Source organism: Vitis vinifera, chromosome 4 (assembly GCF_030704535.1).
Source record: "Vitis vinifera cultivar Pinot Noir 40024 chromosome 4, ASM3070453v1".
NCBI lineage: Eukaryota > Viridiplantae > Streptophyta > Magnoliopsida > Vitales > Vitaceae > Vitis > Vitis vinifera.
In genome coordinates, this window is record NC_081808.1 from 2,940,821 (window position 1) to 2,958,282 (window position 17,462).

Below are 17,462 nucleotides of genomic sequence, written 5' to 3' on the forward strand. Positions count from 1 at the left end.
GTCTGTTTAGCCTGAACTTCATTTGGTCTTTGTCTGTTTAGCCCCACAATCCCATGACGTTGTGTCTTATACCACATTGGAGTATGGACTCCTCATAACCTTGTAGACTCGATTGGGAACGAGTCGTTACACCTACTCCTTTCTTGGTGACCCCAAGATCATAAATCCAAATTACATTATATGGTAACGTTAGAATATAGATTTCACCGCATGTATTGTTTATTCTGTAGTACAATGCTTTTCAGATCAAAACAAATAGAGAAAGTAGAATGAGGTGGTCCACAATGCTTTTCAGATCAAAACAAAGAGAGCAAGTAGAATGAGGTGGTCCAAGGATTAACGCACGTTTTCCTCACAGGCATTATGCCCATATCATAGATGAAATATAGCCCACAATAATAATGTAAACGCTTGGTAGGCAATTACTCATTCTGCCATACCCAAAATTTTAGTGGGTTGAAATCATCATCCAATTAACTATCAAAGTCGTGATTTATTTGAGAATGGTGGAGTAGTAGCCCAGTGGGATACAGAAGAAAGGGTACCGTAGAATATATATATACATATATAGAAGCAAGATGGTCTTCAAGTGGGCAAGTTAAAATATATGTCCAGAAATACTTGCACTTCACCTTCTCCTATTTCCACTAGACATTGGAGATGTTACTTCGAATCTTGAAATGAAAAAGCAAAAAATAAACGTTTTATAATTTTGAATAGTCTCTCCCACAGGTAAGGTGAATGGTGTTTTAAATATTATAATATAAGATTTGAAGAAATTAGCCTAAATTTAAACTTGGATATACTAGGGATATATTCAAAATAATCACATATGGAGATTTTTACATGAAAAATAACGTTTAATATATATATATATATATTTTTGGCGCATATTATAAAAGGGCAAACTTGCCCCAGTGGAGAGTGGAGAGTGTAGGTGTCCTATGAAACTTTTATCAAGGGTTAAAATCCCCTCAGACATCAAAATAATAGCTTATTATTCAGTTTTATATCCTTGGGATATATCGAGGCCCATCGAAGTATCACGATATTTTAATCCCTGTCACAGTGACTTTTTTGAGTTGGATATCAAATTGGTCCCGATCCCTCCCTCGTGATAATCCATAAATCACTTGATAATTCATCAAAGAATAATAGAAGGCTTGGCGAGACCAGACAGCTACAGGCCAGGGGGCTTAAAAAATGGAGCCAAACCAAATATCGCATCTTCATCAACAGGAACCTGAAGAGCAAGGCGAACAAGCTCTGGTGCAGCAGTCTTGCCTTTCCAGGTGTTGAACCACGGTCCTCCCCCAACTTCAACTGCAGCCATGTTGCTTGTAACATCCAAAATCATCTTCAAATCAACAAATATGGAAGGTGTGAGTTTAAGCTAAAACTATAGACTATTACTTCAAAGTTGATTAAAATTAAACATGTTGGCATTTCTTAATCCCACAATTTTAACATTTTCTTGTAGGTTCCTTGAGGCTACAATCTATGGAAAATGGATACTTGGGAAGTATGAACAATGCAACAGACCTTTCCTTTACTGCCATTAAATGTTCGTTTCCATATTTGCAATTTTAGTGCACCAGAACAATTATCTTTGCAGGCAGGAGCAAGGCCAGCTTCCGTGGTAGGGGCACGCAATGTAGTACCTGGATCCTTTGTTGTTGCCACTAATTCTACCTGCCCAGGAGAAATAAATCCCTTCCATAAATAATGCTTACAACCTCAATGCATCTTACCATTTTGAAATAAGGCTAGCATTAGGTTCTACAAATATTTCCTAATATAAGAGCATGATTTACATTGTAACTCAAATCGTAACCGTTTAAATTTTTAGGAAAGTTGATGACTCAACATGATATCAAAGCTCTGGTTAACTACAGGTCTCAAGTTCAATTCATTCCTCCATCTATTCATCTGTGACCAAAAATTTGTGATTTATCTCCTTTTAGGGAAAAAATGAGATGGGACAGGACAGGTATGGTACAAGACATAAGTGACGTGAAATTTGTGACTTGTTTATCTACTTATCTCTCCACGTGCAAACACGTAAGAAGGGTGTTAGAGTATGATACCTGAACATGAGGGGCATATGAGGGAGGTGTTCGTCCTTAAGCTTTTAGGAAAAAAAATGGTTAACTCAACATGATATCAGATTTTTCTTTAGGTAATCAGAGCACCAGTTAATTGAAAGTCTCAAGTACAAGTCTTTCTCTGTCGTTTTATTTGTGACCACAAGCTTGTTTGTTTTTCCATATGTGGGCATGGGGTATTGCCCTATACCCATACATGAGGAGCATATGAGCGAGGGTGTTAAGGCATTTAACATAATGTAACCCCAATCCTAAGAGCTTGAGCTTTTAGGAAAATTGGCAATTTAGCATAGTGAGCTCTAATCAACTAGAGATCTTGAGTTTAAGTCCTCTCTATTTGTGTGGTGCAGCCTTATACCCTTACTTGAGGAGGGATGTGAGCATGATATATACATTGTGAACCTAAATCCTAACAACTTAAACTTCAAGTAAAATTGGCAACTCGACACCTGATGTCAGTTTGGACTTCTACTCAAGTGTACTAGGCTTCACTTGTTCAAATGAAGGCATACTCTTCTGTAAGGTGAGACCCCATACCCACACATAAAGAGGGGTGTTATATATATTGTCACTTCCAGAAGCAGTTATTGTGATTTGTGTACTGGAACAAAGGAGGAACAAAAAAGGAGTCAAGATCTGCACAGTTACCATATGTGATTCATTCTCTGCAGATATGTACCAGTAACCCCATTGATTAATTTCCCAGCTAACAACTCCATTCCATGGCACAAATTCATAGAAAATTCCATCATAGTGAACTCCAACCTGCACCAGTTAATATCATTATATACATACTTGCGCATTAAGAGAAATACAATTCCAACTAATGAGGGACCTGAATACATGGTTTTCTTTATTTATCCGGAAACAGAGGAAAAAAGGATAGAGAAAATGATAAAGACGTCCTCCAAAGTGATCAAATCATATTTTATAGGCAATATAAGATTTAACACTAGTTATTAAGATATGACAAAAAGGCATGTTAAGAATAAGAGGTAATAACTTAATGAGAAGGAAATTCTATAATACAACTCTTCACTTTGCCTACTTCTTTTGCAACTCCTTCTATATGGAAAATCAAATGGAGCCACATGCACAGCATGCAATGGCTTTTTTCTAACTGCAACATATTACATTTACACCTTAATTATATACAGAGACACCCTATTTTTTGTTTTAATCCAAAAGGCTGATTATTCATGAACTAAAGGTGCATTTGACACTGATTCTAGTCAGTGTTTTTAGCCTTTCTAACATTTGAAAATTTTTATTTTTTAAGTATTAGAAATGTTAGAAACACTTTTCAAAATCACTACCAAACACACTCTAAGAATGCATTTCGGAGTGATTCTTGGAAGGGTTAAAAGCATTGCCTGATGGTTGGAAGCACTTCGTTACAAAAATTATGAGTTTGGTAAAGTTTCGAGAGTTGCTTTTAGAGATTTAGAAAATCACTCAAAATGATTTTTAGACTTAACATTTGGTAGATGCTTCTTCCAAAAATAACTTTTTTGTTATGTATCTCCTTACCAAAAACCCTACTGATTCTTCATATTAAAAAAAAAAAAAAAAAAAGGGCAACAGACTAGAGGTGCTTTTGTGAGAATCGCTCCCAAATGGGCCTAAATTTCTTTTTCAAAGCAATACATAGAGGAAATTCACACCCACAAAGACACTTTTATAATAACATTTTCTTTATCACTTCCTTGTCTATATCTTCCTATAATCACCATATATTCCTTTTAGATAAGCTTATTCAACATAGATAAATGAAATTAGAAGAAGGAATAAGTGGAAAGCAGGGTGGAAAAGTACCAATGCAGCATTTTCAAACACTTCAGTCAATCCAGGTATTTTCCTCAACCCACCAGCTGCAGTCAAAGAAACTTCTCCATCTGCACCTTCAAAGGCATTGCATTGGACCTGTAGTAAGACAGCAACCATATAAAGGTGCAGATAATTGTAAGGCATAGATAGTTGAGTAGTGTATTTATTGTGGTGATTACATCAAGGAACCGCATAGTATCTTTTAAAGAACCAAATACAGTACAATGTCTTTGTAAAGAGATTCTGCATAATAAAGTAACAAGACATTGCCAACCATATTACCTGAATGGAACAATAAGACAGTCAAACCCATTGCCAATTATGGAGTCTATGCATCTTATTGCTATATATCTAATGATAAATCTGTAATTCTGAAGGTAAAAAGAGTGATCACGCTCTTTCTATAAGAAGTGTTACCTTCCTGGAAGATATCTGAAAGGCTTTAAACTTCAAGGTAATTACAGATCAAAATTCAGGGAGACAGTGATAAGGCAAAGAAATTTACCCAAAAGGAATTTACCACATCCAGTTTGAGATAGAGATACAAAAGTGAAAATTTTAAATAGGCAGCATTCATCAAGATGCCAGTACAAAAGCATATGCATTGACCAAAGGACTTTTTCAAGTTCCACTTCCAAATACCGAGGACAGATACCTTTGGTACCCTTTCTTCAATATGTATTTAGTTGGTGGAGAAATGCAATTGGTAAAGCTGCTAAACCTAGTAAAATATAACCAATGAAACAAGCTGAACTGTTACTTCAATATGTTGAGAAAAAGATGAACACTCACCCAAAACCATTTTCTTGGGAAACCTCCACCCCAGTTCTTTTCTGAATAAGAAGGGGCATTTTCAAATTCATACCTTTCACCATCCCACTCTATCCAACCTGGGATAAAAAAATTCAGAGCTTAAGTATGTGTTCTCCAGAATACATGATCAACCCAAAAGAAAAACACTCGATGGATTTAGAAAGCTTGTAGCATAGCTAACACCAATTTATTAAGTACATTGAGAATTTCATAGGGAGAGGTTAGTCTAAACTAAATCCAGGTATAAGCACTGCAAGCATCAGATTGATCAACAGTAGGGTGGTCTTCTCATTCAAAGTCTCAATCAGAAAGAGTTCTTCGGTTTAATAATCTTTCTACAACGTAACACTATTTCACCACTTCATGTCAGACGTCAAAATCAATGTAACTTCCCAATAGTGCCAAAAGTACACTTTCAGGCATTAGAGATCCGTCTTCAGACATCAAAACAAGACTAAATAAGATTCAATAATCTGCTAAAGCTCATATATGCATTTCCTTTTCTTTTCTTTTCTTTTTTTGATGTAAATTATCGTTCTTTGTGTCAATATTTGGGATTTGAATCTAGAACTTCCCACATCACGTGAAAGCCTCAGATCTTGGTAATTGGGAAATCCTAATTGTTAGAGCATAATATACATCGTGGACCCAAATCCTAACAATTTAAACTTCTAGAAAAGTTGGTAGCTATGGTTAACTAAAGGTCTTGATTTTGAGTCTTTTTTATATTTATGTGATTTGTCATGTGATTGCTCACTCAAGTCCTCCCAATATTTTTTCATGTGATTTTTCAAGGCATGAGGCATAGCTTCTGCATCTTCTTGTTTGTCTCTATCCAAATAGGGGAAAGTTACAAGTAAGGGTGTAACTTGGGCGGGTTGGCCAGACCCAAACCAAACCAACCTAATGTTCGGGCGGGGCTTGGACAATCATTTTTAATATTCGTTGGACTTGGGTTGGGTTTTTTCAACCCGAGCTTAATTTAGGTCGAGCTTAGGTTAAGGTTCAGACAACCAAAGCCTAACCCAAACCTGATTTAATATTTTTACAATATTGATTAATATATTATCCTATATAATAATATTCATTTTCTTTTTAGATTTTTAAGAAAAAATATCAAATTATATTATATTATATTATATATTTTATCCTTTTTTTAGAAAAATATATAAATTTATTTTTACATTTTGTTGCTATCTTGAAGTTTCTCCTATTTACTATTTAAATTTTCATATAAATATATAGAAAAAAATTTAAAAAAAAACATCATAGATGTGGATTTTGAATTATACAACCCAATCAACCCAACCAACCTGAGCTTAAAGAAATTAGGTTGGGTTGGGCTTGGATTGAGTACCTCAAGTTAGAGGTCGAGTTGGGTTGAACTTAGGTTGATTGTTTTTTAATGTGGGTGGGGCTCGAGTTAGTCATCAACCCACCCAAGTTGCAACCCTAGTTATAGGAGGGCATAATATACATTTTAAGCGGTTTATCTCTCCACATGCATGTATGGAAAATTATGTGAGAGAATGCATAATATATGTGCAAGTATGAGAAAGTACAAAAAATTCTATGGCATAGCCTTTTCATCTACTTTGTCTATCTCTATCCAAGAAGGGGAAAGTTACTGAGGCATAATATACATTTTGAGCAATCTATCTTTCCACATGCAACTATGGAAAAATTATCTAAGAGAATAGAAACATTATGTTATAGAACGGGAAAATTTATGTGGATAGCCTTCTCATCTACTTATCGATCTCTGTCCAAGTAGGATAAAGTTACAAGAGGGCATAATATACGTTTTAAGCAGTCTATCTCTCCACATTCAAGCATGGAAAAATTATGTGAGAAAAGGAATAATATGTGTGCAAGTATGAGAAAGTATGAAAAAATTATGTGCATAAGGGCATAATCTATGTGCAAGTACAAATTTTTTTTTAATTTTTTTTTTTTATCAAAACGTGTAAGTATAGAAAGTTAAATAAGGGCATATATATATTTTAATTGATCAATCTCTCCAAGCATTAAGTATGGGAAAGTTACATGAGAAATGGCATACTATACTATACATGCAAGTATTGGAAAGTTATGGGAAGGCATAATATACATTTTAAGCGGCTCCACATACAAGTATGAGGAAATTACATGAAAAGGCATAATATGTGTGCAAGTATGGGAAAGTTAGGTGAAGGCACAATCTACATTTTAAGCAACCTACCTCTCCATGTGCAAATATGGGAAAGCTATGTGAGAGATGGCATAATATATGTAGGGCTTCTTTATCTACTCATTTATTTCGCCACGTGCAAGTATGAGGCCAAACGTGAGGGAGGGTGTTAGGTTGCATATGAGGAAAGGAGAGCATGATGTACAATGTGATCTTTTATGAAAGTAACATGAAGAAGGATATGACATATACTTTAAGCATGCAGGTATAATGCAGGATACACATGTACAAGGCATGATATACATTTCAATACTTTAGGAAAGTTACGTGAGGGACGACATGATAAATATTTTAATGTGCAGACATAGGATCTCTTTGTCTACTTGTTTGTTTCCCCACGTAAGGGAAAGTTACAGGAAGGAGGACATGATATTACATTCTAAGAGTGCAAGCAGGGGGCCTCTTTGTCTGTCTCTCAATATGCAAGTATGGGTCACATGTGAGGAGGGTCTTAGTAGAATATACATTTTAATCTTTTAGGAAAGTTATGTGAGGGGAGGAAATGATATACATTTTAAGCAGGCAAGCATAGGACCTCATTATGTATTTTTTTGTCTCCTTAAGTTGGGGACAGCATGATATGCATTTTAATCTTCTAGGAAAGTTACGAGAGGGACAACATGATGTACATTTTAAGCATGCAAGTATCGCACCTCTTTGTCTACTTATTTGTCTCTTAACATGTGAGTATAAAGCCACATGAAAGAAAAGGTGTTATAGCATGATATAGATTTTAAGCATGCAAGTATAGGGTCACACATGAGGGAGAGTATTAGAGCATGATATGCATTTTAATCATTTAGGAAAGTCACATGAGGGAGGGTATACATTTTAACTTTTTTAGGAAAATTTCTAGCTCAACACTAATGAGAAAAAACATCAAAAGATAATAGTTTGGAAAATTACAAATGACAACAACAATATCTCTTTCATACACTTGTTTTTACTTTGAACAGACTGAGTGTATATTTCAAGCAAGAATGAAAAAATCGGAGAATTTTAAGGCCCAGTTTTCAGATATCAGCAATCAACAACACTAAATAGATATTTGCATCGCAGTGTTTCACCATTTTTTGGTGAAAAAATGGCTGAAATCATACGGCTTAAGGCGATGTTTAGAAAACATTGGCTATATATAGCCGATTTGTTGAAAAAATATCCCAATATTTAGCAATTTTTTAAAAAATCACCACGTTCATCAGGAAAAATTGGATATTTTTGTTAGGACTCCTATTTTATTAGTGTTACTATATCTAGGAAATATGTCAATTATTTAGGATTTATCACAAAAATGAAAAAAAAAATGGACACATTCAATTTTATCCAAAATAATTTATTTTAAAATGGATCTCATGTAATATATCCATATCTAACATGGGTCTCACACCCATAACCATGTCATATTGTGTTAACAGGAGTATTTTGGCTGAAATTAAAATGTGTATATATTACAATTTAAAATAATCTGAAAACATATTTATTAAAATAAATCTTTTTATTTAATCTATACTATGGGTCCCACTTCATATTTTAAATGAAATTTTTTATTAAGAAACATCAAAAAATAGATATATGAAAATCGAAGGTAAAAATTTGGTTACAAGAATGAATTTTAAAATTTTTGTGTTAAATTATGGTTAAAAAATAAATAAAATGTCTATTTATAAAAAAATAAAAATTCACTTCAATAAAAACACATTTTTTTAAAAGAAAAGATCATAAAAATGATTATTTTATAAAGATCCTTTCATTTTTTTTGAAAAATAATTTTTTTTTAATTTCATGTAAAATTTAATTTAATTGTATATAATAATTTAATTTAATTGTATATGGGTGCTTCCCTCATCGGTAAAGGAGACACTTCTGAGTTAGCATGGGTCTTTTGTTGGTAAAAAAAAAAAAGGAAAAAGGTGTGGTGGGTTACTCCTCTATGTCTTTTTTGAACAATTTGGAAGGAAAAGAACAGTAAGACATTTAATAACGAAGAGCATTTTGATATACTGTGTGGCTATTGGCCTCTTTTTTAATATACATTGGTTTACTTATCAAAAAAATAAATAAATAACGAAGAGCATTTTGTACAAGGGGTGAAACTTTCTTTTCTTTGTAATCTCTGGTTGTGGTCCAAATTGCTTATCACTCTTGGCCCTTCTTCTACTGTAGATTTTGTGGATTAGATGGGATCTTCTTAAGGGGTGTTGTTTTTTGTTGTCCCTCTTCGTTTTTTGTAGCACTTTTAAGCACCTGTTGTACACTTTCTATGTACTTTGGGGCGCTTTTTTGGCGCTTCTATCTTTGAATATACGTTTTTCTTTTATCCGTAGAAAAAAAAAATCATTTGTATAATTTAAAATGTATATATATAGTTTCAATAACTTTAATTTACCTTTTTGTTCAACTTAAATATAATCTCATTTAAAAATTAGTTTGATATTCATTTTAATTTAATTGCTTAGCTAGTTTAAATATTAGTTTCATAGTTCATATCATTTAATTTAATTGTGATATAAGTTAATTGTCTATGAATTATAAATGTATAAGATTGTACTTGCATATATTTTTTATGTTTAATTAGTTTAATACTTCAATTTGAATATTAGTTTGATATATAATCTAATTAGTTTATTATTATGATATATTGTTTTCTCAAAAAAGACTTCACTATGTATATTGTTGTTTGTTTTATCATTTCTTAGGGTTTTTCCAATATTTTCATCCTATTGAATTTTTCTTTTAGAATTTCTATCCAATAATTCTTTAAAATTCAGCCACTGATATTGCACAAATTTCCAATATTTTCATCCTTGATTTCAAGAACATATTCTCTGATCCATTTGGTCCACAGTCTATAGTTCCTTCTGTTATACCCCAATACTCAAATATTGAACTTACAGATTCTTCAACTAAGGATGCATATAATGAATGATTAGTAAATTAGTAGGCACAGCTATTTTTTAAACTTTTTAAGTGCTCTGCCAAAACAGGCTTCCATTTACTGCTTCAATATTAAAAGGCTCACCACCAGATTCGATCCAATAAAAGGGTGAACGACATAGGCAATTCAACATGACAGTTAACTAAGCAAAAATTAGAATGAAAGCAAAAAATTAAACAAATCAAGTGTAAACCACTTGCAAAATGGAGATTAAGCAATACCTGTTGAGAGTCCTCCCGCCATGCATATTTGCCAATGGGGTTCAAATACAGGAAAAGCTGCAAGCCAGCCAGCTGTGGACTTCTGTTTAGACCCAACATTACCCCAGCCATAAATGGGGCGAGTACTGTATTCCCACCGTGCAGTCTTTACAGTATCCACATAATTTGATCTGTCATTTAAAGTTATATCAAACATATAAGAATCAGAAAAAGCTTGGCATTGTCAAAGATGTATATGTCATTCTGAAAAGTAGTTTCAGTTGGCTTGAAAAAGGAAACATATCATAAATGGAGCCACAGAAAATTCCAAAAATTGAGTTCAAGTCAGGTCAAGTCAGTTCCATGTTGGTATTCTAGACTACAGAGGGACCTTTATGGGAAAGGACTTTGGCAATGTATTAGCAACGGATGAGAGAAATTCTTAATACGTAAATGCTACAGAGTGTGGGACATTGAAAGGGAGACATTTTGGCATGATACATTTGTGCGGAATTTCCTTTAAAGTAGACTCCCAGAGCTGTTCAGAAAAATAGAAAATACTGTGGCCATAATAGCATCATCTATGCCGGTGAGGAATAATTGATTGTCCACAATTTTTGGGTTGATTATTAATAGTTTGTCCTGAGGAGATTTAGTTGCCTTCTCATCTGTATATATTTCCCCTTTTATCTGCTTGTAACTTGCATGCTCCATGTACTTGAATTGTGCCTCCTTTGGTGTTCTTTACTGATTTTATTGCTTGCTTGCCTTTCAGAAAACAAATGAGGCTTCAGAAGAACTGTTGGTTGTAGGTCAAACATGAAAAGATATTAACCTACCAGAGAGCTCAAGAACCATGTTCCAGTGCAGTGGATTTAAGGAAAGAAAACAAGGTGAAGATGAGGAACCAACTCTATTCAATAGAATTGATAATGCCATCAGATACATATATAGATAAAAATGACTAGCAGCCCTCAGTGAATAAATATTAAGGGATTCTTCTTCTCATTCTCTAGCAAGTGAAATATCAGAACATGCTCGGGTTTATAAGAATGTGGAGTTTAACAACATATTGTCAATCAATACATCAAGATGTGCTATGCTGTTATGGCTGTTCGAGCCAGACCTAATTTCAAAATTATATCTGATGTGTCATTCATGGCCACTTTTTCATGGAAAATGGTTATATAAATACAATTCATTCATTAAGAATTAATATATAGATTTTAGCAGTATTTTCCTATTTTTCAGTTTATTAAAGAACAGATCTAAGTGTACCTTATAATATAGAACAGGATACAATCCATAGGACAATATTCCACGAGCTTATACATGAGTCAACAACCTTTCTTGCAAGTAATGAAAGAGAAGGCATACCTGCCATCATCACGGATGAAACCTTGATGCCAAAGTGGGGTGACTTGGAAACCTTCTATCACTCTTCTATTGAATTCCTGTGCAAAACAACATATTAAGTTACAATGAAAACTGAGTTATAATCTAGTAACCACCCATTCCATACAATTTTTACAAATATAGAATACAATCTCCTGCATGGTATTATTAGTACCCTGGCAGAAATTATCAATTTTGAGGGGAAAATTGAAATAAAAATAAAATAAAAATTTAAAATAAAATAAAATAGAAAAAAAGAACAAAAGGCTTGTAACCATCAAAGTCAAATGGGTATCTACAGAAAATTTTCTTCAGACTGATTATAGACAGAATACTACAGGTTATATAAAAAAAATTGAAAAATAAATTAGTTTCAAAATGTGTGTGGATCAAGAGAAGAATCCAGAGAAGCATGTAGACCTCAGGAGGGACCTCCTTATTTGGAGGCCGCAAGTCTTTTCTGCCAACAAATGTATGCCCCAGCATTAGCTCATGCCTACCTACGCATTAAAAATATACTGATTAGCTATCCAAAAAACTGCATTTAAAACATTAAAATATAAAATAAAAGGAAGAGAGGCATACATTCGACACAACAGTAGCATAATCAATCTGATGATACATCATTCATAAGCTAATCAAAATGCACCAAGGAACAACTACTAAGAAAAGAGGGACCAGAAGCTAAGAAAACCAAAGGATCATGTAAGGAATAAAGAAAATATACATTATGTACAGAAGAAATTATTGTCTAGTATGCATAGAAGGGGGGAGCAGGAAATTAATTAGATTATGTCAAATTACATGCATGATGCCTAAAAAACTAAAATGAATGTCTAAACACTTAAGCGACTTATTCTGACTCAACCATATTAACCAAATTTCACATAATAGATGGTTTTTTATCATATTTTTTGATGGCCTACTGCCAACCAGAAGGTATCAGACAAAAAAGCACAGCTGCAGGTAGCTTCTTACTACAACTTCTGCATTAATTTCAGTTCTGGGAATAGAGAAGTTCTAAGCCGTTGCTTTCATGAAAGTCAAAAGCAATCATGAACTCCAGTTGCTAAATTGTGCAAAAAAATGGCATAACAAAATCAACTGTTAAACTTGATGGCTTTTATTATCAGGGACCATTATGAATGTCCCTGTTAAACAACAGCAATAAGTTAATAGCACAAAATGGTAAACATACATCCCCAAAAGTTAGTAGATTCTTCTGAGAATTGACAAATATACTTGTCATCGGCACCAAGAATCTGAGCCCCAACTCCTGTAAATCGAGGACCATATTGTAATTCTTCGAATGTCCCCAACTTCTTCTGAAATGCAGGATTCTCCACAGAATACATAAAGCAGAAGCTCTGCTTCTGTTCTGGTATTGAGACCTTGAAGTACCACCCCTCAAAAAACTGGCGGGGACTTCCATCAAAATGGTACCTGTCCCAGAAAATCCAAAAGCAGAAAATCAAACTATAAACATTTGCCTTCAGATGTCATCGTGCATGTATCTAAATCATGAGCTCGTAGAGGAATACTTGATTTATGTCTCTATAAAGCAATAAACCTTTGTTTCACTACTATAAATATATGTATAGAACAGATATAAAAGTACAAATTTCATCATTCTTTTCACCGTTCCGGATCCGATTAAATAAAAAAACTGTGCGCAATCAAGTAAAATGCAGCTCTTCTAGCTCAGTCAACTCCAAACCTTTTCAGGGAACAATTATCCATAGAAACAAACCAAGACCGAACAGAAAATTCAGAATAAAAAAACTCCACATCAATTAGAAAATGCCAGAAACAAAAAAAACAAAAAAATTCAACCAAAATAGAAAACTCATAAGAATTCAGTTCAATTTACCCGCTGTGTGGAGTGCGAAGTTCTCGATTGGAAGGCGTAGGCACATAAATGGGACTCACAGAACCCAAACTCTCGGTCTCTCCACTCTCCGCCGCAGAAGAACGGTTACCTTCACTTGTTGAAGTCGAGTTCAATGCGAAAATCTGTGAGCTTCTTCGAAGCCTCAGCTTCAGAGGACGGCATGGAGACCCGATCGATCTAGGATTCCACGAAACTCTGAAATGCGAATACGAATCAACGTGTTGGAAAACAGGAGCCCGCCAAATAGAGTAAGTGTTTGTTTCCATGGAGAGTATAGAGAGAAAATGAGAGAGAAATCGGAGACTAACTTCAGTGCACACCAAATGAGAGTGAAAATCACATAACTAGGGTTTTTTTTTTTTTTTCCTTCTTCTTCTTTCTTTTTTTTCTTGAGAGAAGAATTTTCAGGGATGTGAGCTCCGAAGAACAGGTGGCTGAGATGAAGCGGGAAGGTTTAGGTGGTAATTAAAACCGCCGTGGGAATGAGCTGTCAGTTTATCAAAGAAAGCGCCAAGGCGAAGCACAAGTGTACAACCGACGTTTACCTAATCGGCGGTTTTACCTAATTAAAACAAAGTTTACCAAATTCGAAATGGTTGAATGAAATTGTGATCACTAACCGCGGCTTTATGAATATATATTTTAAAAAAAATTATATATATATATATATATATATAGAGAAATAATTGGTAGCAATCCATTCATTAGAATAAGTTACATTTTTTTGTCTTTTTGGAATAAATAATAATTTAATAAAATTTATTTGAATATTTAAGGATGTAATTTTACAAAGAATTCAAAAGTAGATGCATTTTATATTTTAACATCTTGCAAAGTATGATTTCTAAGATTATTTCGTTTTTTTGAAATATATGAAAGAAAAATAATTTTTTAAATATTTTTTTCTAGCTTCAAACTTTTCTATCATTTTCTTGAAGAAAATGTGGAGGAAAATTTTTTAATATTTTTCTCTCTATTTTTCTTACAATTTTTTCATAATGTCCAAACACACTAAAGGGCATCTTCTCTCTTTCTTTGCTTTTCTTTTTTTTTTTAATCAGTTTTTAACCATATTATGGTTAAATCAATTTTACATGTTATGATTAAAATTATTAAAAAAAATTATTATTATTATTTTATTCTATAAAAATATAAGGACGCTTTTTTAACCATATTATGGTTAAAGTGTAAAAAATATTGTCATTTTTTAATTTACAAAAATATAATGACTATTTTTAAATCTTTATTTATTTTGAAAGGGATATAAATATTTTAAAAAAAAAAGTGTAGCTACCTTTCATGAGGAAATATTTGGCATTAAATCTTCATTCAATATTCTACCTAACTTCTTCAATGATAAACAATCTCCAAAACTAAATTTGAACTATTCGTTTATGTTTATAATTTGGATCATAAGAAATCCTTGCATCACATTTGGAATATGAATGATTATTTTTTAATCAATCCACCAAGTATTATAAACTTAAATTTGATTTAAAACACGGAAAGTAAAGAGTTTATCTTTATTTTCAAACCAAGTAATTTTATTTATTAAATAATGGTACAAATAAAGATGACAACGAAGTGGGTTTGGGCAAAATATTTCTCATCCTTATTCCATTGAAAAATTAATCGGTTAATATATTAATATACAAACAACATATGGTTGAAGGAAACATTAATAATTAAACTTAGGCTGTTTCAAAATCCATTTATCATTAAAAGCAAAATCCTAGAGGATACATCCCTTAAATTAACATTTTGAGGTTTTTTTATGGACATGTGATTTCATAAAAAGACAAAACAAAAACACATAAATTTTGGTTTTATTTGGTAACTTTTTTTTAAAGTAACTTTTGGTTTTTTTAGAAGAAAATATGTTTGCTAATAAGAAAACAAAAACTATAATATTTTTCAAAGAATGTTTTTTTAATTGTTTTCACTTGTTTTTTTAGAATTGTATTAAAAATAATTATAAAAATATAAAAAATGATTAAAAATAAAGCTCTGCATATATATTTTTAAACATATTTAAAAATATAAGAAAAAATATTAAAAATATTTCAAGTCCCCAAAAGATTTTTTGGCCTCATTTAGCCATATTTTCTAAAATTTGTTTTAAATTTTTTATTATTTAACTTAAAAATAGTTTTTAAAAACAAATTTCAGAAAATATGACTAAACGAGTCCATATTTTCCTTTTGTTTTTAAAAACAGGTGAAAACAATTCCTATTCATTCTCTATTTTACTTTGTTTTTAAAAATTGTTTCTAGAAAACAACAACCACACAATGTTATAAAATTTTTAAAATAGTTTTTTGTTTTTAAAATCACACGGCCAAACAGACTTTTATAAAATATAAGAAAATAGTTTTCAAAAATTATTTTTCATAATTTTGTTCAAAAACATTTCCCAAACGGAGTCTACATATGATTTTTCTTTTTTACTTTATAAATTCTTGTTTAATTATTAATAAAATAATTTTCTTTCAATTATGGTTTCCAATATATTTCATTACTTCATAAATTCTTATCTAAGCATCCAATATCTCTTACACACACATAATCATATTTCTCTTCCTTTCTCTCTCTCACTCACATGATTATAATAGGGATTACACATAACCATAGGGAATATATATGACTTTTCTTTTACTTAATAAATTCTTGTTTAAGCATTAATAAAATAATCTTTTAAGAGAAATTTATACACATGATTACAATAGTGATCACAAAAAATCATAGGGATCACCCATAGCGTTTCTCTTTACTTTATAAATTTTTGTTTAAGATAGCATTAACAAAATAATCTTCGAAGCGAAACTTAATATGAAAAATCATGGATCAGTTTATAATATCAGATAAAATTTCCTTTAATATTTATATTAATCATTCACAAGAAGTTGAATCTCATGATTAATTTTCATATACACAAGCAATAAATTGCAAGCAAGAGAGAAATTTTATACAAGATTTTGATATCATATGTAAATTAAATTTTCTTTAATATCCATGATACATTCTCTAAAATTGATGAAAATTTCATAAAGCAAATGAAAGGACAAAGGAGAAATGAACCTTTATTACACACGGTTATGAAACATTTGCAGACCAGTGACCAATCAGTGTGTTCACAACCCATAATCTCCTGTCAAAAATGAACACAACCCACTTCCAATATCCCATAATTGGATTGATGGCATGGCACAAAAATTAAAGTTGAAAGATCATTGTGCCTCTTTGCTTGCAATTTGCATGGCAAAATGTAGATATACAGAAGAAGCTTACAGGCCTGGAATCTTGGCAAGCTTGAAGGCTTCAATTTGTTGGATGGGATGCATCAATACTCTGACTTTAGAAGCCACACCTTGGAACAAAGGCTTCAAGGCCAAGACGAGGGTGACAAACAAATGAGTAAGGGCCAAGAGGATCAGCTTACAACCCAGTTGAAGATTTGCCCATAGAGTTCCAAAATACTGAGAAAGCAATGAATATATGTGGCAGGAATCGATGAGGAGGATGGAGAAGAGGGTGAGGAAGAATGAAAGCAAGAGGGAGATCAAGGTGAGGAAGAGGAGGAGGAGGAGAAGGAAAGAGATGAATGAGCCATGCAGAAAGGCAAGGAGGATTAAGTCTAGGTTGGGTACCATTTGGGGAGATAAGAGAGGGAAAATTTTGGGAGAAAACAAGGTGACTTTTTTTGGGGGGGGGGGGGGGGGAGTGGTGACTGGGGGAAGAGTTTGAGTCAGAAGAAAAGGAGAAGAATGAAGTGAGTTGCACTCATTCCATGCTTTAAATTTTAATATTTGTACCAAAACTCAGGCCAAGAGACAAGCGGGGGAGAAAGAATTAAAAATGAAAACGGATGCGTCGACAGCAGGATTCGAACCTGCGCAGGCAAAGCCCAACAGATTTCGAGTCTGTCTCCTTAACCACTCGGACATATCGACTGCTTGACCCCTAAAATAATTACTTAATTAATTAATAAACTAATCATTTAATTTAAGTTTTGAACTAATTCATGGCTTGTTTCATGGAAGAAGATAGAGGAAAATGGAGCATCGCC

The 17,462-nt window shown here is 32.8% G+C and overlaps 1 protein-coding gene and 1 non-coding gene across 2 annotated transcripts; both read right to left on the reverse strand.

Annotated features, from left to right (window-relative positions):
• Positions 1–951: 951 nt before the first annotated feature.
• On the reverse strand, positions 952–13,869 carry LOC100268095 (tocopherol cyclase, chloroplastic). Its single transcript, XM_002281388.5, has 10 exons — positions 13,376–13,869; positions 12,704–12,948; positions 11,926–12,005; positions 11,488–11,564; positions 10,132–10,301; positions 4,725–4,822; positions 3,921–4,028; positions 2,754–2,870; positions 1,543–1,692; positions 952–1,357 (listed from the first exon to the last, which is right to left on the reverse strand). The coding sequence occupies exons 1-10, from the start codon at positions 13,660–13,662 to the stop codon at positions 1,181–1,183; spliced, it is 1,509 nt and encodes a 502-aa protein (XP_002281424.1). The 5' UTR covers positions 13,663–13,869; the 3' UTR covers positions 952–1,180.
• A 3,395-nt stretch (positions 13,870–17,264) lies between these two features.
• Positions 17,265–17,346, reverse strand: TRNAS-CGA (transfer RNA serine (anticodon CGA)). Its single transcript has one exon. It is a non-coding gene; the product is annotated as a tRNA-Ser (tRNA).
• Positions 17,347–17,462: the final 116 nt, after the last annotated feature.